Source organism: Odocoileus virginianus, chromosome 17 (assembly GCF_023699985.2).
Source record: "Odocoileus virginianus isolate 20LAN1187 ecotype Illinois chromosome 17, Ovbor_1.2, whole genome shotgun sequence".
Classification (NCBI taxonomy): domain Eukaryota; kingdom Metazoa; phylum Chordata; class Mammalia; order Artiodactyla; family Cervidae; genus Odocoileus; species Odocoileus virginianus.
Genome location: NC_069690.1, coordinates 4954707 through 4982165, shown reverse-complemented (window position 1 = coordinate 4982165; position 27459 = coordinate 4954707). Strand labels below are relative to the sequence as shown.

Sequence of the window (27459 nt, the reverse complement as noted above, 5' to 3'; positions counted from 1 at the left end):
GGGCGGGGCCGGGGGCTGGGCGCCGGGCGGGGCGGGGCCTCCCGGCCGGGAGCTGTGGGGCCGGGCGGCCGGAGGCGGCGGGAGGCGGCCGGGCCGTTTAAGGGCCGCCCTCCCGCCCCCAGGCGCCCGGTCTGGCTCTGGCCCGGTCCCGACCCCCGGCCCGGCCCCGTCTGCGCTGCCCGGTCCAGCGGTCCGCCGGGCCCGCGGCGGCCCCCGGAGCCGCCACAGCTCCTGCGGGCCGCGCGCCCGGCCGCCGGCGCTGACGAGACGGAGCTCGCGGCCCCCGCGGAGGAGCAGGAGCATCGATGCGGTTCCAGAGCCGATTCCAGCGGTGAGAGGCCAGCGCCCCGGGCCCGCCGCCCGCGCGTGTGGGGCCCGGCACCCCGCCCGCTCCTCCTCTCGTGTTCCTGGGACTGCCCGCCCCGCCGTCCCCGGGCGCCCCCGCTCCGGGAGCGGGGCTCGCGCCGGCCCGGGTCCCCGCTACTCGCTGCGGGCTGCAGTGCCCAGCCCTCGGACCCCAGTTGCCCTCCCAGGGCGTCGGTGGCCCGCCCGGCTTCGCCCTGCAGGGACAGCCTCTTGCTTGGTCCGGGGACCTGAACGCCGGCCGCAGGCACCGGCCCCGGATCTTCCGACCCCAGCCTTGGCCTGCACCCCTGACCGGGCTTGGGGGGCCCCCGAGGCGCCCGGACCCGAGCCAGGTTGCCCAGCCGGGGTGCTGAGGGTTTCCGGCGCTTTGTCTTTGGCCGTGGCGGTGGGGGAAACTGAGGCAGGCTCCGCCGGTTTAGGCTTGCCTGCGGGGTTCTCGGGGTTCAAGTCCCAGCGTGTGCTATTTTGGGGCACCGCGCCGGGGCAGGTTAGCTTCTGGGCGGTGAGAACTGCAGTTGAGGCGCCTGGGTTAGGAAACGAGGAACCGAAGAGGCCCCCCGGAAGGCTGGCCTGCTGCTCTTGTGTTGGAGGGCCGGTGGGAACTCCAGCCTGGGGAGACACCGTAGCCTTAATCCTGACTCCAGGTCTCTGCCATCTAGCAATGAATGGAGGCTGGCAGTAATTCGAGAGGAAGCTCTGCGCTTTTTTAATTTCCCCCTAATTCTCCTTCGTGTAAGTGGGTGAAAGTTCACCTCTCGTATGTTTATGGTAACTCTCCATCCCTTTGTCTGAATCAGGCAGGCATCCCCACTCCCAGGCCTTCACCCTGAGCAGGCTAGCTTAGTGTGCAGTGGCCAGGGGGGAATTTAAAAAAAAAAAAAAAAAAGAATGAAATCTCCCAAGGTTTTTGTTGAGTTTTTAGGCATTGCTTTTTATTACAAGATTTTAAAGTACGCTTTTTTTTTTCCCATTCTTTCCAATGCTTTAATCCCTAGAAACCCTCTCACCTATTCTGCTGGTCTCATTCCTTCTCCAGAGTGACATTTGCACAGTGAGAGTTGGGGTGATCAGGGTGAAGACTTGGATTAACTTTTGAACATTGCTTATCACTCAGGGTGTTGAATGCCTGGCGGTGTTCACCTAATGGGAACATCATATCAGTTCTTCCAAAGGCAAAAGGGAACCATGATGTTCTGGCTTTAGAACATGAAGTCAGCCATGAGGACTGGAGGGGCTTTACGGGAGGATGTAACACAGGTTCAGCAATGGTTGGCAAAACCCTGTATGTGTGGTTTGTTTGATTTGGTTTTACTTCTCTGCACATCTGTGCTCTTCCTGTTTTCCGGGAACAGTGGCAGTATTCTGTGCATTTACCGGTTTTTGTTAAAGAGTTCTATTTCTTTTCTATCCTTTCCGTTCTTCTCCACAAAAAGAAGGAAAAAAAGGAACTTGTGTTATTGTTTGTTGTGCAAACATTAGCAATGTTAAGAGGAATGAAAAACAAACACATCTTTATTTAAGATCCTACCATCTCAGCTGACTTAATTCTTCTATTTTGCTGGACATGAATCTATCCAGTCCTTATTATCACAATTGTAATGTGATTTTGTGCTCTACTCCATTCATTTAAAAATTAAAAATACAGGCATTTTCTTTTGGTATAGCATAGACATTGTAATTTCTGCAGCAACTGCACAATGTCAGTGGATATTTCATAGTTATTTTCTTGATGACATCTAGACCTACCCTGATTTTCTTTGCAGAATGAATGATCCCATAATTTCTTGTTTGGAAAGATATTTCTATAAATCAGTTTGAACTTAGAAATAAAGTCTGCAAATAAGTAATATATTGTGGTCTGTACATTAACATATTGAGAGTACTGTTCTGCACCTCTTAAAAGCTGTGTTTGTTATCCATCTTGTGAGCATTTAGGATAGTTACAGGTTGTAAATGACAGAGGAACTAGAAAAAGGAACACACTTATCTTTGAGCCCCTGTGTTCCTTCTGATAGATTCACCAGGACTCCATTGGAGAGCATTTGACTGCAGTAAAAACATTTCATTAGCCCATCCTTTGTGGCTGTGTCTAAATTATAAGAAAACTTGAACCCCCTGCTGGCTTGTTCATAATGGAAACTTGGCGGTCACTGTGGCTTTGGATCAACTTCCAGAGCTCTGCCTTATCTGGAGAAGAGCTGTAAGGACGCCTAACCCGGTATAGTAAGTGGAGGGCTTTATGCAGGCATGGCTCCACAAAAATCTTAGGATGTGAAAAATCCCACTGGGACGCCTTTTATCTGTTGTGCTCTATCCCTTTCACACTTGATTCCACCCCCACACAGAGTCATTCTCTCCCTTTCACAGCATCTCTGACTGATTAGAATACTTGCTAACGTTTGTTGAATGCCTATTGGTGCCAGGCAGTAGCTGGGTATTTGTAGATAACTCATCTCATCTCTAACTGTAACCCTGAAAAGCAAACTTTCTACCCATTTAATAGAAGAGCCTTAGAGAATAAAAGAGAGCCTGCCATCATCACACAGCTGGAAAGGGGCAGATAGAAGGGTTCATGTCCCTTTCTGCCACCCATGCAGCCGTTTACCTCTGTCTCCCTGCCCACACACAACATCTCCGAGATAGTGCAGAGGCCTAGGACCCAGAGCTTCTAAAGAGGCTCACTGCTGTCTTGTTGGTGTGTGCCCGTTTCTCGAGCCTGGCAACCAGAAATCCAAGGAGAAGGATACTGCTTTCCGTAGCTCCAGCCTCGTGACCGCTGGTTAGTTTCAAATTGAATATGTGGTAAGGCATCTTATTCTAAAGCATTAGGAAGTGTTCCAGCGCTGCCTGTGGCCTCTTTTTGTTCCAAGTTCTCAGAGCATTGAATCATACACTGAAATTCGGTGAACACTGAAGAACAGTGAAGTTTCCTTATATGTGCCATTTCCCTTACTTAGTAATTAAGTTAAATGTCCCCCACCGGTATCTCCACCTCTGGCCGCAGACACTTTTTCCTAAACATCATGCTTATTCATACAGGACAGCTAATCGTAAGGTTGTCGTAGGGATCAGTTCTGTTGCTCCATCAAATGATGCTCAAGGAGCCCTTGAAATGTTCATGGTCTTATCCTTTGTCCATTTTGTTTTCACGAGATTGAGGAGTCTCTTGGCTCTAAGACTGCTTGTTTTTATTGCATACAGAAATCTGCAGTGAAACTAACTGACGACAGGATCTCTCTCAGTTAGGATAATAAAATGCTTCAGCAGCAGGCAAAATCTCTGTCTTTTTATTCTCATTCAACGCTTATTTATTAAGCTCCAACAATCAGCAGGACTTTGTGTTTGGGCCTGGAAATGAGAAGGTAGACAAGGCAGCCTTCATGGAATTCACTTTACAGTGGGGAAAGATGAAATAAAAAATACACAAGTTCAAAAACTCCAGTTCTTACTAACCATGATAAGGGCTCCACTGAATCGATACTTAAGTAGGATGGTTGAGCTGAGTTTGAGAGGTGAGAGGAGGGCTGGGCACACTGGAGGAGAATGTTCTGGGCAGAAGTAAACAGCAAACACAGATGCTCTGAGTCAGATCAGACCTGGTTGGTTTGAGGAGCAGAAAGGCTGTGATTGGCTGGAGGGAGGGAGAGGAAGGGAGCCCCCAGCTGGAGAAGTCGGGAGGGCTTGCGGCCCACAGAGGAGGTGGTGTTCCCAAGCACTTTGGGAAGCTAGACAGGTTTTAAGCTGGGCTTAGCGTGTGATGTGATCTGGTGGTAACAGACTCGTGGCTGCTGGGTAAAGAAGAGAGTCCGTGTGCAGGCGGGCAGGGAGACCAGAGCCTTTGTTTACAGACCAGAGAAGTCTATGTCTTGATTTAAGGTAGTAACTTTGAAACTGTAGAGAGTGGGACTGTTTTGGAATATATTTTGAAGATAGCACAGATGTACTTGCATGTGGAGTATGGGGAACACAGGAATCAAGGACAGCTTCTCAGATTTGATCTCAGGCTCTGAGATCTGATGGAGCGTTGAGGATTTACCTTCAGAAGGCCCTGCTTTGGGCTAAAGATTTGGGGGGAGGTGGGGAGGCTGTGCTGTGTCTTCGCTGTAGCATGTGGGCCCTTTCTTGGGGCACAGGGGCTTCCTCCGGGCTTTCCATGAGACACTGCTGGCAAAGAACCCCCCTGCCAGTGCAGGAAACCTAAGAGGCCCGGGTTCAGTCTCTGGGTCAGGAAGGTGCCTTGAAGGAGGGCATGGCGACCCACTCCAGTATTCTTGCCTGGAGAATCCCATGGACAGAGGAGCCTGGCGGGCTGCTGTCTGTAGAGTTGCAAAGAGTCTGGACAACTGAAGTGACTTAGCAAGCACGCGTGGGCTTTCTCTAGTTGTGACACTTTGGGTGGGGGGGGGGGGCGGCTTCTGTTGTTCCGGCGTGGGCAACACACCCGGTGTTAGAGTGTTTTCTAGCATTGGATGGCCATCAGGACAGCTTTGCTTTAAGTGGAAGTGTCTTGCCTAAGTGGGTGCTGTTTCCCATAACTCTTGAGAACCTTCCTCATTCTTTTTTGGGGGAAAAGAACAGCCTCAGTGTGTGGGGTTTATTTGCATTTTACATCTGCTTTTCCTGTAGGTCTTGGGTGACTAATTTCTTCTAATTATTTCTTCAAGAGGCAATGGGAGGCATGATTGTATCAGAGAGAAGTGGAAAAATGTAAATTTCCCGGCAGAACCATGTGCCATCCCACAGGGCCCCAGACAGAGCCTGGCATACCTGCTCTTCCCTTTCCTTATTGCCAGGATCTTGACCCTGCCTTTAAAGAGAAACTACCTTAAGTCACATGGGCAGAATATTTTTCTCTGCAACTTCTGAGTTTATTTTTAACCTGAGTGATTCCAGGTGGGCACAAACATGTTAACACACATGGCCACTCAGCTTCCTTGCTTTTAAAGTCTATCCCTGTCTCTGTGTTATAGCCTGACTATTTTTAGACTGGGCTGCCAGAGATATAAATTGCTATTTTAGTCTGCAGGCTGATGGTGGGTGGACAAACCCTACTGAGCGTGCCCTGCACAGAGAGCTCGCAATTTAAGCTGCCCCCAGCCGCCCTGGAGCCTTGCTCTTTACAGTCCCTAGTGGGGGGTGCTGCTTATAGCCCTGTCATTACGTCTCAGGCTGAGAATCGGTAGGCCCTCGAATGCTGGGGACACTTTTAAAGCCTCCTTCCCAAGAGTGTAATTATTTTCCTTTTTACTAATAACTGCCGTATAGCAACAGTCTCGTCCCTTAGGAAATTAGTGAAATTATTTAAAGGATTGTCAGGGGAGAAAAGATTTATTTATCTGTGTGTGAGAATATCTTGAAATAATTCTGAAGCTGTTAACTGTACACTTCTCTCTAACAGTTTCCAAGCCATGTGATGAATCCCATTCAGTATGTGTATCTTTTTGCATGTTAGTTAGGTAGCTGCCCATTGCTGTTCCAGGGAAGGTATCTTCACAGTGCCAAATCCATTCCCTAGGCGATCTTCCACTCAAACTTTCAACCTCGGGTTGGCAGGGACTGCCACTTGATCTTTACTCATTTGCTCTAGGGATACCAGGCCCTTCTTTAATTCAGGGAGAAAGTGTTGGCTGGTCTTCTGTTCATAAACTGGACACTTTGGAATTGCTTGGCCATGTGTTTTAGTCAGTTTTTGGCAACCTGTCTGTGCCATTCGGTTTAGCCTGGTACCATTTTTCCATTGTGTGAATTGATAAGACATGACTAGTCAGAACTCATTAGTGACGAGTAATACCGTCTCCTCCCCCTACCCACACCCCCTCAGCTAACTCAAGCCAAAACCTCCATTATTGTGCAAAGCCTGTTGACATCTTGCAGGCCCCAAGCCCAGGAATGCTGCTTGAATGCTCAGACCTGAGTGTCACCAGGGCGCTCAGACCCAGATGCCACCACGGTGCCCTCACCGCTGTGTGCTCTGCATCTGCTGCTTTCAGACAGTTGCCTTCTTACCTGCCTGAGCTTATATCTCACTCCTTCCAAAGAACACAGACTAAACCAGACTCCTTTCGTGAAACACGGCGGGGGTGTGAGTTGGGCTTGGGGACCCTCACCCACATGCTGAAACAGAAGGCAGCTGTTTCTCTCTGTAATGCACAGCGGTATTGGTGCTCTTCACTGCTTTGCTGGTTGCCACAAATTCAGCCCAGAGAGGGACTGGAACATGGACACGTCTGTCTGTATGGTATAGACCTTACACACACCAAATGCTGGTGCTTAGATACAGGCACACTTTGGGCTTCCCAGGCGGCTCAGTGATAAACAGCTCACCTGCCAATGCAAGAGATGCAAGAGACGCAGGTTCAGTCCCTGGGTTGGGAAGATCTGGCTACCTGCCCCAGTACCCTTGCCTGGAAAATCCCATGGACAGAGGAGCCTGGGGTGGGTCACAAAGAGACACGACTGCGCATGTGCACTCATGAGTGTTGTGGCCAGTGCGTCAGGCGCTAGTCACATTTAGATTTTGAAGCAAACTCTTTTAGTTCAGGAAGAATGCAGGTGAAAATGAACCCCTTGTTTCAAGTGGCCTGGAGGCAGCCAAGTATCATTTATTTAAGCTCCCTGGTGCTGGAACAGGTAATGCAATACAGGGAAACTAGTTTGGCAGCCCTGCTGATAATGGGATGAAGCCTTTAAAGATCTACATGTATAAAGCTTTATACATTTTGAGAGACAAAATAGGAACTTGCAAATGCATTGAATTCACACTAAATCGTGGTTACTGGTATTTGTAAAGTTTAGGGAAATGACCTTGATTTTTTCGATTTCAGATTTGGTTGTGCCATTTTAATTTTTTTTTTTTAAACTAACCCAGTTGAAGAGTACCAGTTGAAGGGGATAGATGTGAATTTTGTTTGCTTTTGATTGGTAGGTTTTTTTTGAATGAATTGAAAGAATACTAATCCAGTTAACTTAGGGCATTCACTTTAGACCACGGCTTTGGTTCAGTTTACACCAAAGCTTTGTGGCTTTGGTTTTATTCCAGTAACTAGGTATTTCCAGCAGTCACCTCTTCAGTTAGAATAGACCAGACAACCTCTGACAAGCTTTCCCATCATTCTTTACACACTCTGAGCTTTTCTCATGGGATGTCTTTCTTTCTACAGGTTCATGAACCACCGGGCCCCCGCCAATGGCCGCTACAAGCCAACTTGTTATGAACATGCTGCTAATTGTTACACACATGCGGTGAGTACAAGCTTTCTGCCATTTCCATGCTTCCCAAGCACTTTGGTGAGAAGAAGGGGCGATCATCTCTGTCAATCTCAGCCCCGTTAATCTAGTTCACCCATCCCTGTGACCTTTCCTGACCTAGTATCAGTACTCGGTCATGTCACCAGAAACTGTGAGCCTGTCAGATACTTTGAATGCTCTGACCTACAGTCAGCTCTGTTGATCCTGAATTTGCTTTCTCAGATAAGATCTTCTTTGAAAGAAAGTAAGTGTTTAGCTATAAGAAAAACCAAACGAAATTATTTGCAAAGACTGTCACCCCTGGAAGGAAATGAATTACCTTTTCAAGACAGTCAGCTGAGTTCATTTAGCAAGAAGAGTTCACCATTTGCTGAGAAAGATTTTCTCCCCCAGTGATCCCCGAAAACAGGTAGCCACATCCTTCCCATCCCCACGGTCGCCATTGCTTCTCAGAGCAGATGTTAGTCCTCACTGTAAAAGAAAAGTTTAATTCCTGAATTCAGTTTTTCTTCCTTCTAAAAGCAAAGCATGTTCACTTTAAGAAAAATGGAAAATACTGAGAAATACATAAAAAAGCAAAACTACCTAGAAAGTGAAGTTGCTCAGTCGTGTCTGACTCTTTGAGACCCCATGGACTGTAGCCCGCAAGGCTCCTCCGTCCATGGAATTTTCCAGGCAAGAACACTGGAGTGGGCTGCCTTTTCCTTTTCCAGGGGATCTTTCTGACCCAGGGACTGAACTCCGGTCTCCTGCATTGCAGGCAGACTCTTTACCAACTGAGCGACCTGGGAAACCCAGTGTTTGTGTTTATGTGTATATTTTCATAGTTTCCCTATTAATTTCATTTTATTAGCATTTTCTTGTGTCATTATAAATTTCCTTTTATCTATGATTTCATTATTCCATTTGAAAGTTGCATCTAGTGAAATTTTCTGAGGGGAAAATGGTGGCTGGTATATAGTCTGAAGATGAAAGACAGTGATCAATTTATCCCTTTAGTGAAGAGTGTTTAGAACAGGCTAATTCAGTTATTTTAGACAGTGTTGGTATAACATGTAGGTTACATATAAATGTTATTAGAATAAAGTTTGCTTGAATTCAGGTTGTGCCTTTTCGTTTCTTTAAGCCCCTTCCGCAAAGAATAGTCAGTGTTTTCTATAAAGGAACGTGATACCAAATAAGCCTGAAATAAACTAGTTTGGGTAGATTCCCTCGCAATCTAATAGAACAATGCTGTGTGGTCATTACTTAGCAGAAATCAGACTTTCCAAAGTATCAGTTCTATGTATCATAATAAAGCGACGTGAAAGTGTCAGTCACTCAGCTGCATCCAACTCTTGCGACCCCGTGGACTGCAGCCCACCAGGCTCCTCTGTCCGTGGGATTCTCCAGGCAAGAACACTGGAGTGGGTTGCCATGCCCTAGTATTATAGTAGTAGAATTCAAATGTTACTTGTGGTATCGAAATGTTATTCTCTTTTATCACTGTCCTTTTTCTTTAGGTGCTCAAAAGATTTTTATTTAAATAATTGAAATGCTGAGATCTTGCTGAATATTTTTTCTTTAGAAAAGAGTTTCTACCTACTTTGTAGGTAGTTTCTACCTGCTTTGTTTATACATGCTTGCCCTGGATTTCAGTAATGAAATTTGGAGTAACCTCACTAGTGGAGACTTCCCTGGACCTGTGGCTTAGATTCTCAGGCCAGGAAGGATTTGGTGAAGTTCTCTAGACTTGAGCTGACCCCTGTCTTTGCATTAATGACACACACTTTGTGAAGTGAGCTTCACAACACCAGAGGGTCAAAATGTGTAGAGTCCAAACTTAAAGAATACACAGCCTAATCTGATTGTTAGCTGTACTTTCTAGATATCCATCTTTTATTCTTTTTTTTAATTGAAGTGTAGTTCATTTACAATATTATGTCAGTTTCAATGGCACTGTAAAGTGATAGTTTTATTTATATATACATATATATATATATATACACATTTTTCTGATTATTTTTCATTTGTTGTTGTTCAGTCATTAAGTCGTACCTGACTCTTGTGACCCCATGGACTGTAGCACGCCAGGTTTCCCTGTCCTTCACTATCTCCCAGAGTTTGCTCAAATTCATGTCTGTTGAGTCAGTGATGCCATCCAACCATTTCATCCTCTGCTACTCTTCTTTTCCCTTCAGTCTTCCCAACATCAGGGTTTTTTTCAATGAGTTGGCTCTTCGCATCAGGTTGCCAAGGTATTGGAGCTTCAGCTTCATCATCAGTCCTTCCAGTGAATATTCAGGATTGATTTATTTTAGGATTGACAGGTTTGATCTCCTTATAGTAGAAGGGACTCTCAAGAGTCTTACTCAGCACCACAATTTGAAAGCATCTATTCTTCAGTGCTCAGCCTTCTTTGTTGTCCAGCTCTCACACTTGTACAAGACTCTGGAAAAACCATAGCCTTGACTATATGGACCTTTGTCAGCAAAGTGATGTCTCTGCTTATTAATACACTGTCTGGGTTTGTCATAGCTTTCTTTCCAAGGCACAAGTGTCTTAAAATTTCATGACTGCGGTCACTGTCCACAGTGATTTTGAGCCCAAGAAAATAAAGTCTGTCCCTGTTTCCACTTTTTCTCTTCCTATTTGCCATGAAGTGATGGGACCAGATGCCATGATATCATTTTTTGAATGTTGAGTTTTAAGCCAGCTTTTTCATCATAGGTTATTATAAGATGTTGACTATAGTTCCGTCTGCTATACAGTAAACCTTTGAGCTTTTCTGTTTGTCTAGTGGTGTGTATTTGTTAATCCCATAGTACTAGCTGTCCCCCACTCCCCTTCCCCTCTGGTTCTCCTGTTTATTTTCTATGTCTGTGAGTCTGTTTCTGCTTTGTATATAGATTCATTAATTTTATTTTTTAGATTTCACATATAAGTGATATCATATGTTTCTTTGACTTACGTCACTTAGTATGATAATCTCTAGGTCCCTCCAATTGCTACAAATTGGCAATATTTCATTTTTTTAGGACTGAATAATATTCTGTTATGTGTGTGTGTATGTATATATGTATGTATGTGTATATGTTTATATATATCCCACCTTCTTTATCTGTTCATCTTTTGATAGACATTTGGGTTGTTTCCATTGTTTATTCTTAACTAAATGTCTGATGAATTTAACAGAGCTAAAAGTAAAGTTATTTCTTAAGATAATTGTCCATAGGCCCTTAAGAAAATAAGCATGTGTGTGTGTGTATGTGTGTGTATGTATTTAAGTCTACATCAGGATTAGGATATAAGGGATATGAAAGTTTGAATAACAGCTTATATGGTCTTTTCTTTCACTTACTGTTCCAGTATACAGCTATCATTTTATCCATTTACCAACTACAAAGTACTGATAAAAGTTAGAAAAACAGTGTCCTGATAGTTTTCAAAATACTGACCTATAAAAGCAACCAGTGAAGTGCTTATTATTTAGCATAATGCTGAGCATTTAAATATAATTGGTTGTTGAGATGCACAGGTCACCTTTAAGAATAATATTTTCTTGAAATAGGCCTGAATAATCCTTTAGTTTATCTGTCCTGGATGGTCATCAGGAACACTTACATAAACCAGAGTTAAGGAAAAACTGACAAAACATACACATTAATTTTTTAGAACAGAAAATGTCATCTTATTAAACTTACTAAACTGTATCCCTGATTTTTGGATTTCAGAGAGCATTAAAATTTCTAAAATCGACAAAAAACTTCCATCTAAATTTTCATTAACAGGAAGATACTTTAACATAAAAAAAAAAATAGAAAGGACAGAATCTCAAAATAAATTAAAGTTTGTTTTATGAAAAACTACTTTGTTGTCCCTAATTTTCACCTTTTGTTCTGGGCCGTTATAATCAGCATTTGAAATTCAGCGCTGATCCTGTCTGGAGGATTTAATATTCTGTTGTGAGAGAGAAAACATAGGTGTTGGAGACAAAAATAGATGAGATTTCTAAAGTTTGCATTCTTTGCCAGGTATGTTTAGTCTGGTATCTAATAAAGTATTTCTTTGGATGAGTTCTATTATTATAAAATGTTTATTAGTCATACTGTTACGACTAGACTTTGCACTTTGTGTCCATATGTAGTGTAAAATATGGTGCAAAAGCAAAATTCCCTCTTAAGATTCTCGTCTCTTAAAATTATTTGACTCGGTAGGAGTGGATTACCCTTGTCTATTTGAAAGGTACTATTAAAAATGAAATAACCCGAGAACGTACCTGGTGGTCCAGTGTCTGAGGTTCCATCCTCCCAGGGCAGGGTGCCTGGGTGCAATCCCTGGTTGGGAAGCTAGATCTCGCATGCTGCCACCAAGATCTGGCATAGCCAAATAGGTAAATAAATCTCAAAAAATGGGATAACCCAAAGACCCTCTCACCCCTTTCATTCTGCAGTAGCCCCCAAACTGGTGGAATGTAGACATCCCGACTAGAAATGAGGACCTATGATTGGACAAATGATTTGAGTGTGGTATGTGCATTATACTTACTGATTTGATTCATTTAGTTACCCTTTGCTGAAATTTGGGGTTTCAGTAGCACTTTGGGAAAACAGGAAAGACTATCTAAAGATCAAGTCATCCCTGGGAAATCTGGGTACATGCTTGGTAGCGAAATTAGGTTAGAGGACGTTTGTTTTGCAACAGTTGAGTAATTTTGCTGCCTGACTGTCCCCATTGGCAGGCACAGGTTCCGGGCCCTAAACACAGTACCTGTTCTCACTGCGGCAAAACGTCAGCTGGTTCTTGTTCTAATTATCCAGGAAAGGAAATTTGTTTTAAAGTGATCTTCCTAAAGTTGTCCCTGGTAAACCTGGGTATTTTTAACAGTTCTCAGTTCAGTGTTTTACTGAATTTTTATTTTTCCTTCCATTTCTCTCAGTTCCTCATTGTTCCAGCCATTGTGGGCAGCGCCCTCCTTCACCGGCTCTCTGATGACTGCTGGGAAAAGATAACAGCTTGGATTTATGGAATGGGCCTCTGCGCCCTCTTCATTGTTTCCACAGTATTCCACATCGTAGCATGGAAAAAGAGCCACTTAAGGTACCGTGAATGGCAGCTGTTTCCACAGGTCACACAGAGTAACTGGTTCAGGTTGGCCTCTCTTGCTGGCATGCTTTGGGCAGGGGAGGCAAGGAGTGGACATTTCCCTTCCTGGCAGACTCAGCTGTCCCATTGCTCAGGAAATTTTCTGTGGACTGGAAGGAGTTTGAGGACCCCCACGTGTATCTTTAAAAGGCCTGTCTTTGTTCAGAAAACAGACAAATCCACATTGCTGGGAATTCCCTGGCAGCTCAGTTAGGACTCTGCACCCTCACTGCTGGAGCCCTGGGTTCAGTCCCTGCTCAGGGATCCTGCAAGCCCCGCTGCACAGCTGAAATAAAACCCAACCAGCCAACAAGCAAACAAACCCATGATGCTTCCCTGGGGCTGACCGTGTGGAATCCTGACGCCTGTTTTCCGCTGTAGCTGCGGGGTGGTGGGCAGTACCCTGGACTTGGACTCATCAGTTGGGTTTTGAGTCCCAGCCCTACAACCTAGCCTCAGTTTCCTCATCACTAAAATGAGAATGGTAATGCCCGATTGGTGGGCTGTTGTGATAGGTGAATGAGATGAGGCATGTGAGAATGACTAAGAATTACAATCACTGCAGCTAGACTGCAGGTACATTACAGCTCGGGTTACTGTTTTGCAAAGTTCAGCTTTCAGAATTAGGTCCAGTGTATCTACTCAAACAAAACACACGTATGTTGCTACTTATTAGCTATTAAACGCTTTCCAAACAATACTGTGGTCCCTCGCCTCCCAACGAAAAGGACATAAAAGCACTCATCCTTTGAGTGACAGGTTAATATGGGGGAATACAAAGGTAGAGCACACCGTTTAGTTGCTTATGAAATAGATTCTGCACAACCCCAAAGGGCAAAGTTTCTTCTCCGAAAGGAAGATTTAGAGGATACCTAAAGTGACTTGATGTAATATTAGAAGGTAATTTTTGGTTTTATAGAATGTTCAAAGAAATGTCAAGCTATTTGGACAACCTAACGTTAAAAAGATACGCTTTATTTAAAAGCAGGATTTGGGATTCTGCTAGCGATGAGATGGTTGCTAGCTTCCTCACATTTAAAGATCAGAGCTTTAGAACCAGAAGGACCCTTGAGGAACGTCTAATCCAAACCCCATCATTTTCACCTGGGGAAACAGACCAGAGAAGCGCCCTGACTGGCCTGAGTCATTGGTAACCAGCAGAATCTGATCGTCCCACGTCCTCTGACTCCGGTTCTGAGGTTTACTTCCACCGCACCCTTCACATTATTGCTTATAGTTTGTAGTCTGCTACCTTCACCCAGAAGCTGACAGTTCTGAGCTTAAAACCCCAGCGTTGAATCTTGAAGGAGCCGTGGGACGCACTCAGGCAAGCCTGCAAAGTGCCTGTCCTGACTCTTCAGGACACGCTGTCGCAGAGGCCAGAGCACCTCATTATCTTTTTGGCATAGTGCAGTGCCTGTGATTGCCTTGTCTGACTTGGCTTTGCTGGCTAGATTTCTGAATCAATAAAGAGTTGTAGGTACCTGCTTCAGTATTCAGGGCCTCCCTGCCAGGGCCTGAGAAGAAGGTGTAAGAGAAACCAGTCTCTCTGGAACCTTGCAGTAGCACTGCTAGAATCATAAGCTATGGGTGGACTTCTGCTCTGAATTCTTAAAAATATCCCAGTATATCCTTAATTTAAGTAAAAGGGGGAAGGGAATGAGCATTGGTTAAGTACCTACTATGTGCTGGGTGCTGTCTAATCACATGGCTACATCATCTCATTTAATGTGCATACACACTCTGATAGAGATGTTGTTATTTCTGTTTTACCTGTGAGGAGGGTGAGTGTCAGAGAGGCGGGTGGTGAGATTTTATTTTTTTTAATATTTTATTTGTTTATTATTTTGGGGGCTGCACCAGGCGTTAGATGCTGCAGGTGAACTCTTAGTTATGGCAGGTGGGATCTAGTTTCCCACGCCAGGGCTCACGCCCAGCCCCGCGCGCTGGCAGTGTGGAGTCTCAGCCCTGGGCCGGCAGGGCAGTCCCTGGGGGGTGGGTCTTGAACAAGCTGCAGTTTGACTTTGGGTGCTGCCACCATCTGGAAAGCAGAATTAGAAAGGCCAGAACTGGCTCAGAATCACAGTCGTACAAGCAGTTAAAAAAAGAGATTCCCCTCTTCCCTCCACCTTTGCCTCATCTTCTAGCCCTGTTAGGTCAGCGTCTTCTGGACTGGAGTTTGTGACTGTGTTGTGGCTTCCCCGGGAGATTCTGAAAGGCAGTCAGGCTTGAGAACATTAGTGTAGTGACCAGCATTGCTTGGCTGAACACCCTCGGCCTGCTGGCCGCTGCAGTGTGTGTGGTGAGGCAGGTCTAATGCTGGTGAACCACCAACCCATCGTGTCCACCCCTTGGGCCGGAAGTGGATTAGAGACAGCGCAGTGCGTTTGTCCTTTTTACGTTCCCTCAGCGAACGGCAGGTCCTGTCTTATCTGCTCTGCGCATAGACCTCAGGGAGTCAGATCGTGCACACTGCCTGACCCTTCAGTTGCGGAAGGAGAAAACCTGCTTCGAAGCGCACGTGGCTACCCTCTTGACAGCAGATACACCTTTTTTCACCCTTGTTTGTGTCGTTGCTGTTCCTAAATTAGTTTCTAAATTTGCTTTATTGCAGCTTACTGTCTGCATTAAGGTATTTGGAGTAAAGGCTGCTTCAGAGACTTTCTAAAAAGACTGTGGCTTGAGGGAGTATTTTACTGAGCCTTCACAGATTTGTGCCCTGCACTATGGTAGGGGTTGAGAGGTGGTCTGCCCTCAGGGAACTTCATTTTCCTGTTAGATAGGATCTAAAAGAAGTGGAAAACATCAGAAAGCACAGATTTTGCTTGTTATTTTTTAACAATTTCAGAGTTTCTGATTGTTGTGGGATTCCTACATGGAGAGGATCTTCAGTATGTGTAATCTTTAATAATAAAATAAAGCTTTTATTTGTGGCTTCATCTTATTAAAAAAAGCCGTGTGACTTTGAAAGCCAGTTTACGTGTGCCATGAGAACTGAGAACGGTGGCAGTCGTGGCCTAGCGGCGTGATAACCCCTACTTCCGGTCTCTCATTTCCTGAGAACTTGGTCTGATGTGTCTCCCCCGCAGGACGGTGGAGCATTGCTTTCACATGTGCGACAGGATGGTCATCTATTTCTTCATTGCTGCGTCCTACGCGCCGTGGTAAGATCCAGTTTTTCTGTTTCTGAAGACAGCATTTTTATGAGAGAATTCTCAGTTCTTCTTCCCTCCTGTCTTCCTGCCCTGCCCCCCACCCCCAAAAACATCCATACATGGTTTTTTTTTTCCTTTTCCATTTTGATTTGCTTGAGTCAGATTGCAGATTTTAAGGAAAGAAGGTTGCTGACATTCAGAATACATATCTGCACTGGAATGTTTGAACGAAGTGCTACAAAGTTGTGTGTAGGCAGCACGCTCACTTTGGAAATATATTACCTTTGCCTTCCATATTCTTCCTCTCTGCTTCTGCTATTCAGAATGCTTGGACATCTAATTGTTTAAATGGAAATGCTATAAATATATATATAAAGAAAACAAGCTAACTTTTGAAATTTATACTGCTTGTCTTCACAGCGCAGTAGCTACTATATGTGGAGTGCGTCTCTCGTTTCTTCAGCTATATGAATAAGAGAGCTAGCCTAATTAGTTAGCTATTTAAAATGCCTAGTATTCAGTTCAGTGTCCTGGTTCTTCCTGTCTTTTTGGTATAGACAAGATAGAGTCTTTTGCTGTTTTGAATCCGTAATTAAAGAAAAATTAGTTTTCCTCTACCATGGTGTGGTCCAGTTTTAACCACTAGGAAATTCATATTATGCCGTCAACTACTATAGTCATTACAAAAAGCCAGTCTCTGGATTCTGACTAATGTGGCATCCATCATTCAAAAGAAACCTAATTATGTGTTGTAGTAAAAAAGTAAGTGCTGTCTCTCCCCAGTACCTGTTACTAAATTATAGGTCTGCATCATGTTGGAGCCAGAATACTTGGAGGCTTTTGTGAAGTATACCTCAATTTAAAATAAGTAAATAAAAATTTTAAATGTAGACTGAGGAAACAGATATTACAGTAAACAGTTTGTTCACATGTAAGTCTCCGATATGCAGATGGTACCTTTTCCATTTGGAAATATTAATTTTATAGTAATAGTCATTCAGAATAACATTTTTTTCCCCATATCTATTCTTAATCAGAATTTAGTACAGATGAATTTGTGGCATTTTAAATTCAGGCTTCACAGGAGTCCATGGTTAAATTCTAACAAAATATCTTACATGACATATGTTGGGCTAATTCTTCTGATGTTTTCTCTTGGCAGAGATACTTGGTCTGTGTATTAGCTATCTGGTGTGTGTGTGTGTATGTGTGATCCGGGTCAGGGTTTTGTTCTCAGTAATCTTTGTAAACAGTCTGCTCTCAAGTACGCAGTCAGGAATGAGAAAGCAAGTGCCTTTGCAGCAGCCCGCCTAGTCAGGAAAGTCGGGTATCACGGTGTGCTGGGACTCACCTCTACATGTCTCCTTTCAGCTGGTTCTGTTTGTAAACCACACTGGAACTGATTCTAAGTCTTAAAGATTGAACAACAATTTTATCCTTAAGTTGTTAATTTTACCCCAGTTTCCCAAATACCTCCACCACATGTTGAGTGCTTTTCTTTCTGATCTTATCCTCGTACCTTCGCTCTCAGTTTTCAGGACTAGAGGAACACACAGGTTGTATGAATTCCTTTCATTTATCACTTCTGTTCTCTGTTGTCATGTTTACATTTTTAGGTTAAATCTCCGTGAACTTGGACCCCTGGCATCTCATATGCGTTGGTTTATCTGGCTCATGGCAGCTGGAGGAACCATTTATGTATTTCTCTACCATGAAAAGTAAGAGAAAATAATTTACATTTAATACCTTTAAAATTAACTTCCTAAATTTTATCTGCATTACGGTATGATTTACTTTATATTTGCACTTCAAAATAGTAGAAATACATAAACAGAATATATACTGTTTTAACAAATCGTCAGAACCGTTTTCTCTTTCTCATTGGCGGGCAGACTGCTGCAGACAGATGAATGGACCTGTGTAGCACATGATGTGGCCGAGGGACAAAGTAGACTTCTCCTCATCTGCAGTGGCAGATCAGTTCTGACTCCGAAATGAGTCAGACTTCACTTCACATCCTCAGCCAGTATCTGCAAACTAGCCTGATCCTCTGTGACTTACAGTTACCACATGAGAAAAATAACTGCTTGTCTAAGTTTCTAGGAAGGTTGAAGATAATCGATATTAAGCCCCCAGCATAACACTTGACCTAGTTAGGAACCCAGAGGCTGTTCCAACCTAGGACTCCTGGGAAGGGGGATGTTTGGAAGGGTATACAAACTCTTAGTATCCTCACCATGGAACACATTTTTTTTAACCTGTTATTCATAGGTCCTAGTGTGTGAAGCAGTATAAAAAGAAAGCTTATTGAAATTTAGCATCTTAGTTCTAGAGGAGACCTTCAAGTCATCTATTTCTGCTTCATGCTTGAAAACTGAGAGCATTTAGTACATGCATGAAATCAGTGACACATCTGGAATTAGGACCCAGGTGGCCTAGTTCCTATTCCATGGCTCTTTTCATCATTTCATATGCCTGAACTTGAGAAACTCACAACTATGAAATCATTTGTTTGCATACAGTTTATTAAATTCTTTATCTGTTGTTTTTGGCAGAATAGCCCTCAGAATTGAATATAACGTGTGCTTATCACAAAGTAATAAATTGTTTTCTCTTTTCAGAAGAAAATAGTAGTTTTAGCTAACTTCTCTCTAACTTTGATATTCACTTAAGTGCATTTTTGACCATAATTAGCAATTCTGAGTGGTGTTATGCATTATATATAGCCAAGGGAACAGTTTGCTTCTCAGACTCAAACCCCTAATTTATACCCTTGGATAAAATAGGAAGTTAAAGTAAGACAACTATTTTTTTTTCCTATTTCAGGCCTTCTGATGTAAACCAAACCCACATTCTTCCCCAGTTCCCTGATATGATTACTTCCTAGTGAACTTTGAGTACAAAACACTAAGAACAAGATGCGAGTCACCCTTGGCCATTCAGTTTGGCAGGTATTAGGGAAAACCTAAATGGTGCCACAATACTGGTCTAGGCCCTGCAGGTCCAAACATAAATATACTTTGGTCCTTGCCTTCGAGGAAAAGTGTAGTTTGGCTAGGCATAAATATAACTTGAATTTCAGTACAGTATGTTTTTATAGCATTTTCAGATAATCTGCATCTAAGGTGATGAGACTTACAAATTAAGAGTTTGTGCAGATACAAAATAGACAATCAGAAACACATTCCCTTAGTTCTTTAAGGCCCGCATCCCTTGGCCACTGATAGAGGAGGTGCCAAGCTAGTCCTTATGCAGCTTCATAATTTCAGTGTCTTAGAGTGATGAATTGGAATGATGGTGAAGGCAAACACTGAGATTAGAAAGGGAAAGTGCATGGTTAATTGGATCCAATGATAACTTTTGGCTAAGAACATTTTCCATGTATCATGTAGAATTTGATGCCTTATCAATCCTGAAAGGGCTTCCCTGGTGGCTCAGTGGTAAAGAATCCACCTGCCAATGCAGGAGATTCAGATTCAATCCCTGGGTCAGGAGGACCCCCTGGAGAAGGAAATGGCAACCCACTCCAGTATTCCTGCCTGGAGAATCCCATGGACAGAGGAGCTGGGAGAGCTAGAGTCCATGGTGTCACAGAAGGGTCAGATAGGATTTAATGACTAAACAACAACAATCCCGAAAGAAATATTAGTTCATTGTTACTCAACTACAGTATTTCAGTTAAGAGGCTTAATGGTCTCCTATAGGGAAAATACATTTCATTTGAAATGAAATACGTTTCATTAAGAGTTTAATTTGTTTTTCAAAAGAAAAAAAAATTGGTAAGGAGATGGTGTGAGTGTTGTAGGAATAGATAAATTACGTTGAGTTGACACCTCTCTCTTCTGCAGGTATAAGGTGATTGAGCTCTTCTTCTATCTCACAATGGGCTTTTCTCCTGCCTTGGTGGTAACATCAATGGTAAGAAGCTTCTTCATAATTTAGTTATTTCACCTTATTTTCTTTCCAATCACTATGACTTTTAATATGTCTATAGAAGCAATCTGTAGCTTTTATTTCTGAAGTTAAATTTTTAGGTTACTTAGTGTCTTAAACCTAAATCCATGGACAAGGGTAAATTTTTTAAAAGTCTTTTTATGTTGGAGTATAGCTAGTTAGCAGTGCTGTGAAGTCTCAGGCGCACAGCAGAGCGCCCCTGCGTGTACCTGTGTCCGTCCCCCCAGCGCCCCTCCATCCCGGCTGCCGCATGGCACGGAGCAGCTCCCCTCCGGGTCCATTTGACACACAGCAGCGTGTGCGTCTCAGTGCAGACTCCCTCCCGTCCCTTCCCACCCGCCTCCCCACCTGGCAGCCACAGCTGCCTTTTCTGAGTCTGTGGACCTGTATCTGGTTTGTAAATAAGGTCATGTGTTTCATTTCTTTTTAGATCGCACCTAGAAGGGATGTCATAAATCTTTCTCCTCTAACTTACTGCAGTCAGTTTGGCAGTCTCCAGGACCATCCATGTTGCTGCAAATGGCATTAGTTCCTTCTGTTTAATGGCTGAGTAATATTAAAAACATTACTCAGTTATAGTGGAGTTATATTCCACTGTATACATGTACCAAATCTTCTTTATCCATTCCTCTGTTAATGGACATTTAGGTTGCTTTCATGTCTTGGCTATTGTAAACAGTTAAATTAATGACTTCTTAAAATTTAAGCATTGGAAGGACTTCAAAAGGTCATTTGGCTCAACATTTTATTGGATATTCCTTGAATCCCTTCACTCTTACATTTCCTTTCACTCGCTTTTAAGTCATGTTATTTCTCATTCCCAAGAAAGTGCTTTTTTTTTTTTAACTTTGCCTGAAATTTTCCTGGGGACTCTAAGGAGGGGAAGCGAGGCATTACCTGTAGGAGTCGGTTGCACGTATGTTTTGTACCCCCAGTCAGACTAATCAGTGTTGAGAAATCCATGTGTATTTGTCAGTTTGGAACAGTAACGTAACGACCTCACAATCCCGCCCACTGGTCCCTTGTGCCTTTAGCTTATGTATTTCCAGTCTATACTCTGCATTTTGGGGCACTGGCTACGGGTATTAATTAAGGAAGTCATGGTTTGTTTACTTGAACTCTCTTCTTAGCCTGCAAGGGTCAGAAATGTACCTATTTCACTCCTGAGCTTACAGGTACTCTGTAAGAATTTTTCTGTGTATAGTTCTCACCCTGGTCACAAAAATACCTGTAAAGGATTTAGGATTTATGTTTGCTTATGTTTTTTCAGAGGGTATGTTTTATGAGATTGTAACAAGATATGTTCTTTGAGATATGAGATTTATAATGACTTTAGTAATTTACCTTGCACCAAAAATATATGTAGTTTAGTTGGTAAAGGCAACAGGGAATGATGAGAGGAGGGAGGTGAAAGACGGAAGTGAGAAAATCTGCCTGGAAGGCGATTGAGGACACCCAGAGCAAGGTCTGTTTGATGGGTTACTAATCATTAGAGTGAAGCTTCAAGTAAATTCCCTCTGGGTATTGTAAAAACAAGTTTATCCAGTATTTTTACTAGTGTAAATCTTTCATGGACATTTTCAAGTGGTACAATAACAGGTGACTACTGTTCATGTTGATCAAACAGGAAAATTCCCACCCTTGCCCTGACAGAACTTGGAATCAAGCAGAAAAGTATACAGTTCATATAAAATGAGAAGCGGCCATCAAGTTTTATGTCTCTGACTGGGGAAGGTGCAGCCTGCTCTGGGAGCACCTGTCAGAGGTGTCAGAGGAAGTGCTGTTTAAGCTGATTCAGGACTAGTAGGAGCCAAGAGATGAAAGAGTGGTGCAGGTGGCATGGAGGATGGACACAGCGTGAAGGAAGTCCCGGAGGGCGGGCACGGCGTGAAGGAAGTCCCGGAGGACGGGCATGGCGTGAAGGAAGTCCCGGAGGATGGGCACGGCGTGAAGGGAGTCCCGGAGGACGGGCACGGCGTGAAGGAAGTCCCCGAGGATGGACACGGCGTGAAGAGGCAGTCGCGGAGGTCGGACACGGCATGAAGGCAGTCCCGGAGGATGGACACGGCGTGAAGGAAGTCCCGGAGTGTGGACACGGCGTGAAGGAAGTCCCGGAGATGGGGAAGCAGGAGCGTCTGAATGTGATTTTACATGTGAGGGGTGTGACCATGGAGGTAACACAAGTTCTGTGATGAAACCTGTGAGCGGGACAGAGACCAGGACAAAAGGAACCACACGGGCCATCTGAAGGAACAGGAACAGTACAGACGATGAAGACTCAGACTTTCGGTGTTGCAGTCAGAATAACGGATGTCAGAATCACCCTTCTACCACAAAGAGCAATAAAAGTGGGTAAAGTGCATGAACGACAATTTTTTGGCATTGGACACAGACATAGAGGATTATGATCCTTGAGGAGAGAGAAACCAAAAGATAAGCTTCAAATGCACTGCAGTTTTCTCCCTGTTTGGAGTCCAGGAGCAGCCGTCTGGGTGGAGGAAGCAAACCAGCAATTCAGCTCCCCGGGCTGGGGCAGGGTCCTGGAGACGAGGGAGCTTCACAGAGAAGAGTCTCCGGAAATCTACAAAGGGATTTCCTTGAGTCCTTGCCCAGATACTAAGCGGCATTTGTGCAAGGCAAGACGCTGCATACCCTGGCTGAAGATAGCTATTGAAAGGCTGTGAAGTAAGTGGATATCACTGAATGAGCCCAGTACTGGAGACCCCAGAGTTCCAACCAGCCAGAATGGAGAGACCACGCAGAGCAAAACAAGTATTCCATGTGATCCTAGCAAGATCACAACAATAGATGGGATACTGCAGAAAACAAGATCAATGAACTTTAATAGGTCTCAGGCTGGGAGAAATTATTTGCTTTCTCTTTATGTATCTGACAAAGGATGTGTATGAAATACTGTAGCACTCTAAATCAGTAATAAAAAAGAGATACAAGTATCCAGTAAACCCTTGAAAAACTGTCCAATGTCACCGGTCATCTAGGAAATCAGGGAAATGAAAATTAAAAGCTTACCACCACACCATACTGAATAGTTAAATTAAAAAGGCTGACACCACCAAATACCAACAAGGATGTGAAATAACTAGAACCTCGATCCATTGTTGGGGAAAATATAAAATGTAACCACTTTGGTAATTTGCTTAGCAGTTTATTATAAAATTAAGCATATATTTATAGTTCAGCAAAAATGAAAACATGTATCTACAAAAGGACTTGTAAAACAGTATAAGTATTAAATTTTATTCATGATAGCCCCCAAATGGAAAGGATAAACAAATTGTTTTTTTTAATTCAGTGAAATGCTAAGTAATAGAAAGGAATGAATGACTTACATACATTAGCACCTGCATGCATATATGTGTGTGCTTGCATGCTAAGTTGCTTTAGTCATGTCCAGCTCTTTGTAACCCCATGGACTGTAACCTGCCAGGCTCCACTGTCCATGAGATTTTCCAGTTAAGAATGCTGGAGTGGGTTGCCATTTTCTCGTCCAGGGGCTCTTCCTGACCCAGGGATTGAACCCACACCTCTTACATCTCCTGCTTTGGCAGGTGAGTTCTTCACCACTAGCACCGAAAATATATTGAGCAAAAAAGAAGCCAGACCCAAAACTCTACATACAGTATAATTCCATTTATGTGAGGTTCTAGAATGGAGAGGCTTAGTCTGTGATAATAGCAACAAGAACAGTGGTTGCCTTAGTGGAAGGGGTTGTCTAGGATTGGGAAGGGGTACCAAAGAACTTTCTGGAGTGTTAGGATATTTGTGTAGCTTGATAAGGGTGATATGAGTTACATAGAAGTGTGCACTTCACACAACCTTACAGTCCACTTAATATCTATGCATTACACTATATAAATGAATCATCAATCTTTAAAAGACCTTCCTCCCTCCCACAAAAAGGACTATAACTTCAGGAAACAAAACACCTTGGTCTTGGTTGAAATCCTGATTCTGGTATACTTAAAAGCTCCGTGGCCATGGGTAAATTATTTAACCTCTATATATTCTAGGTTTCTCATCTGTGGAGTTGGGATAAAAATAGTACCTAATTTAGGGTTGTGAAGATTAAATGAATGTTTCAAACATTTAATAGGGACATAGAAACATAGTAATGGTGTTGATAATGAAGCAGACATAATCTGGTTTTAAGATTAACCATGTTCTGGTTCTTTGAAAGCTGATAAAGCAGTACTTATTTCTCTGACTTTAGTCTCTTCATCTCTAAAATAAGGAGGCTGTGTTAGATGAGTGACTCTTAACTGGGGGGTCAGATGCTCCTGTAAGAATCCTACCCCTCCCTTAGGAAAACGTAACCCTCTCTAAAGAAAATGTCCCTAATACACGTACAGGGAATTTTGTATTATTAATGTATATTAATTGCTTTATGACCTCTAAGAAATAATAAATGTGTCTGGTGTTTTGTTTTGCTATGCTTTACTTTTTAAGTAAAATGAAATCTGACTGAGGTTCCATCTTACCAAGGTTAAGGAGCGGTCTGAGAAGTCTCCTTCCTCACTGTTTGATCCTGCAGACACCACGGTGCTCATGTGAATTTTGAAAATGGGGCTGACCCCCCACCCCAGCCTGGGTCCCCATGCCTGGCTTTGTGTCCAGCGCGGCCATCGCCCTAGCCTCGGCCCAGGCAGGCCACAGCACCGGGGCTCTCCATGTCCCCTGTTGGACTTGCTGTGGGGACCTGCTCCAAGGCTCCCAAGGTCGCAGCCGCAGGGCCCAGGCCTCTGGAACACCCACACCGTCGTCCCTTCCAAGACTTGCCACCATCTGCTGTAGGTTCCCACTCACCCTGCAGCACCTGAGACCTTCCGGTTCCTCGTCTCCAGAAACCCTGGAGTTTGTCCACCTGCATCTTGAGCCCTGCCTCTGTTCTCCGCCTGTCATTTACACAGCCCCGTCTCATTTGGAGATGAGTCAAGTTCTTTGAAAACCAAGAGTACTTTATAAAGTCTGCTTTTTGTGCTAAAGCACACCTGACTGTTAGTTTCCTGCTGAGCTAAAAAAAACTTCCAGGCACAAAGACAAAAAGGCCTGGAGCATCTAGAAGGTTAGGAACTGTATTGTGCTCTATGATCTCAGAGGTCACTCCTAGCAGTGGTTTTCCGAATGGCTATGCCACAAGCTCCCAGAAGCAGAGGAAGGGTCTGAGAAAAGCGGTTCATGTAGAACAGAATTTGAGGAAGACAAAGGGAGTGAAAACTGTGCTGGAGATGTGGGTTATAAGCAGAGCGGCTTGAGTGTACGTTAGTAGGGAAGAAGGCTCCTCAAGAGAAAGATGAAAGCCAGGGACTGTACTTTATTAAAATGAATGACCATTCATTTTAGATACGATTGCAGTCTGCTTAAACAAACTATAGATTTTTTGAGCAGAAGATGCTGCTTTTTGCCACAGGAGCTATAACCTGATTGCTTGGTGAGATCCAGATGGCCGATTCAGAGGGTAATCCAGGTCGATTTAAGTGTAGTTCATCTTTCCAGATAAGGAGTCTGTCTGCAGAGCTGCTTCGTTGTCTGGAAGATCAGGAGACTTAGGGGGCATTTGCAGGGATGTTTTCAGCTGTCATATCAGAGTAACATCAAGACCTTTTCATTTTTTTTTCCTCTGTTGACAGAACAACACGGATGGACTTCATGAACTTGCCTGCGGGGGCTTAATTTATTGCCTGGGAGTTGTGTTCTTCAAGAGCGATGGCATCATTCCATTTGCCCATGCCATCTGGCACCTGTTCGTGGCCACGGCAGCTGCAGTGCATTACTATGCCATTTGGAAATACCTTTACCGAAGTCCTACAGACTTTATGCGACATTTATGACCAATCTGTACTAGGTCTCCAAACCAGTATTATTTCAATTATGGCACTTAGGAGTGGGATAAGAGCTGAAAATTGCACAGAGGAAGAAAAAAAGAAGACAGCTGCACTGACTTTCTTTATATCTTTTGAATATAATTACTGTGAAAGTATGAAAGCTGTGTTCTGGAATTTTCCCCCTCACAGCAAGTAAATAAGGTAGTGAATTAATTATTCATTCCATTCCACTATCATGAAGGACTCTGGAGAGACTTGGCCAACTGATGTTTACAAACCAGAATTTTGTATTTTAATTTTACAGATTTTACTACATGATTTTTCTAAATTACTAGGTCAGATTGTAAAAGTCAGTGCAATAGCGACACTTCCTTTTTAAGAGAAAATTATTTCTATCACTTTCCCATTAGCTGTTAAAGAATCATGAACAGAACTTAACACTACTTTTTACCATGTTTCATCTTGGCATACGTGGTTATTTTTAAATAAAAACTTCAGTTTTTTGTAAATTTTTAAAAAATACTTCATTGAAGCGCATCTCTGCACTTCTTCATTCATGTGAATTTTTGCAGCAATCTGTCAACATTCCACAAATGAACAAACATTATACCTCTTCTCTGATAGTTTTATCAAGCATGGAGAAATTGCCAATTTTTAAAAACTGCAAGTTTTCCAAAACTTTCCTGCCAACCTCTGACTCTGAATTCTGTGCTGCTTTGGGCCACGTATTTGACCTAGTTTGGTTTCCCAGCAATAGAAAAGTATTTTGATATCACTAACTTTTTCAAAAGATTGAACTTTTTCTCTATGTCTTTGCCATGTCTCCTTCAGGGTCTTTTCCCACAGAAGATGAGTATCTAGTCTGTATTAAGAGAGGATTGCTGGCTTGGCCATCCACTGAACACTCCTGAAGAGCGTTATGAATTACAGTGAATAGTGGTCATGCCTGTCTGGTGCCCAGTGGTTAAGTTATTGTCACTTAGCTTTATATTACCAGTTTGATAGTCATTTTAAGTTGTGGAGCTAAATGCATAAATTCACATTTCTACTTTTCCTTTGCATCTCCTGATACACTTTTTTTTCATAGAAAAGTATTTAAAGCACTGTTTGGCAAACTCATGTATCTATTGTTCATCAGTTATATCCTGGCTCAGTGGAGTGATATTTAATATATTGTTTTTGGTTTTCCTTCAATGTCTTATATTAAGATTAACATATTAGTTGCTTTTTGGTTAATCTGCTGTTGGTGTTTTAATACATAACCTTGCATTTAGATCTGGTGCTGATATTACCTGTTTACTGGTGATGGATTTGATCACTGGAATTGTTAGTTTGACAGTATATTGAATTCAGTTCATTGAAATTTTGTACTGATGTAGCCTTAAAGGAGGGTTTATTTTGCGTGTGTGTGTGTGTGTGTGTTTAGAACTCTGACTTTGGTAAATTATATGGGAATGAAAAACAGAAGAACTGCCTTTTGCTGGTGAATTCTTAAATAGGCAAAAGTGAAAGTGATAGTCACTCAGTCATGTCCGACTCTTTGCAACCCCAAATAGGCAAGGTACCCAGTGAAAACACCAACCAGACCATCCCTTCTGCATGATTCTGGACATCTGGATGCCTCTTGTTTTATTGTGTATTTAATTTTAAGTGTATTAACTTTTGTGGATTCATTTGAAGTCTGCTCAAAAGTACCACTGTCAAAACCACTAAAATGTATGTAAAAAAATTGTGCTGTAGACTAAAATAAAATTGTTACTTGGACTTGT

General features: G+C 43.2%; 1 protein-coding gene across 5 annotated transcripts; it reads left to right on the top strand.

Moving 5' to 3' along the window:
• MMD (monocyte to macrophage differentiation associated) lies at positions 1-27459 on the top strand. Of its 5 annotated transcripts, XR_011492082.1 has the most exons (8): positions 1-331; positions 7527-7608; positions 12533-12693; positions 15828-15902; positions 17510-17611; positions 19742-19811; positions 21475-22532; positions 25496-25584. XR_011492082.1 is itself a non-coding variant. In XM_020908557.2 (7 exons), the coding sequence occupies exons 1-7, from the start codon at positions 306-308 to the stop codon at positions 25694-25696; spliced, it is 717 nt and encodes a 238-aa protein (XP_020764216.1). In that variant the 5' UTR covers positions 6-305; the 3' UTR covers positions 25697-27459. The 5 variants fall into 5 exon arrangements, 4 of the variants coding, with proteins under 4 accessions (XP_070334579.1, XP_070334580.1, XP_020764216.1 ...); XM_020908557.2 differs by lacking the exon at positions 21475-22532 and having other exon boundaries at positions 6-331; positions 25496-27459; XM_070478478.1 differs by lacking the exons at positions 15828-15902; positions 21475-22532 and having other exon boundaries at positions 5-331; positions 25496-27459.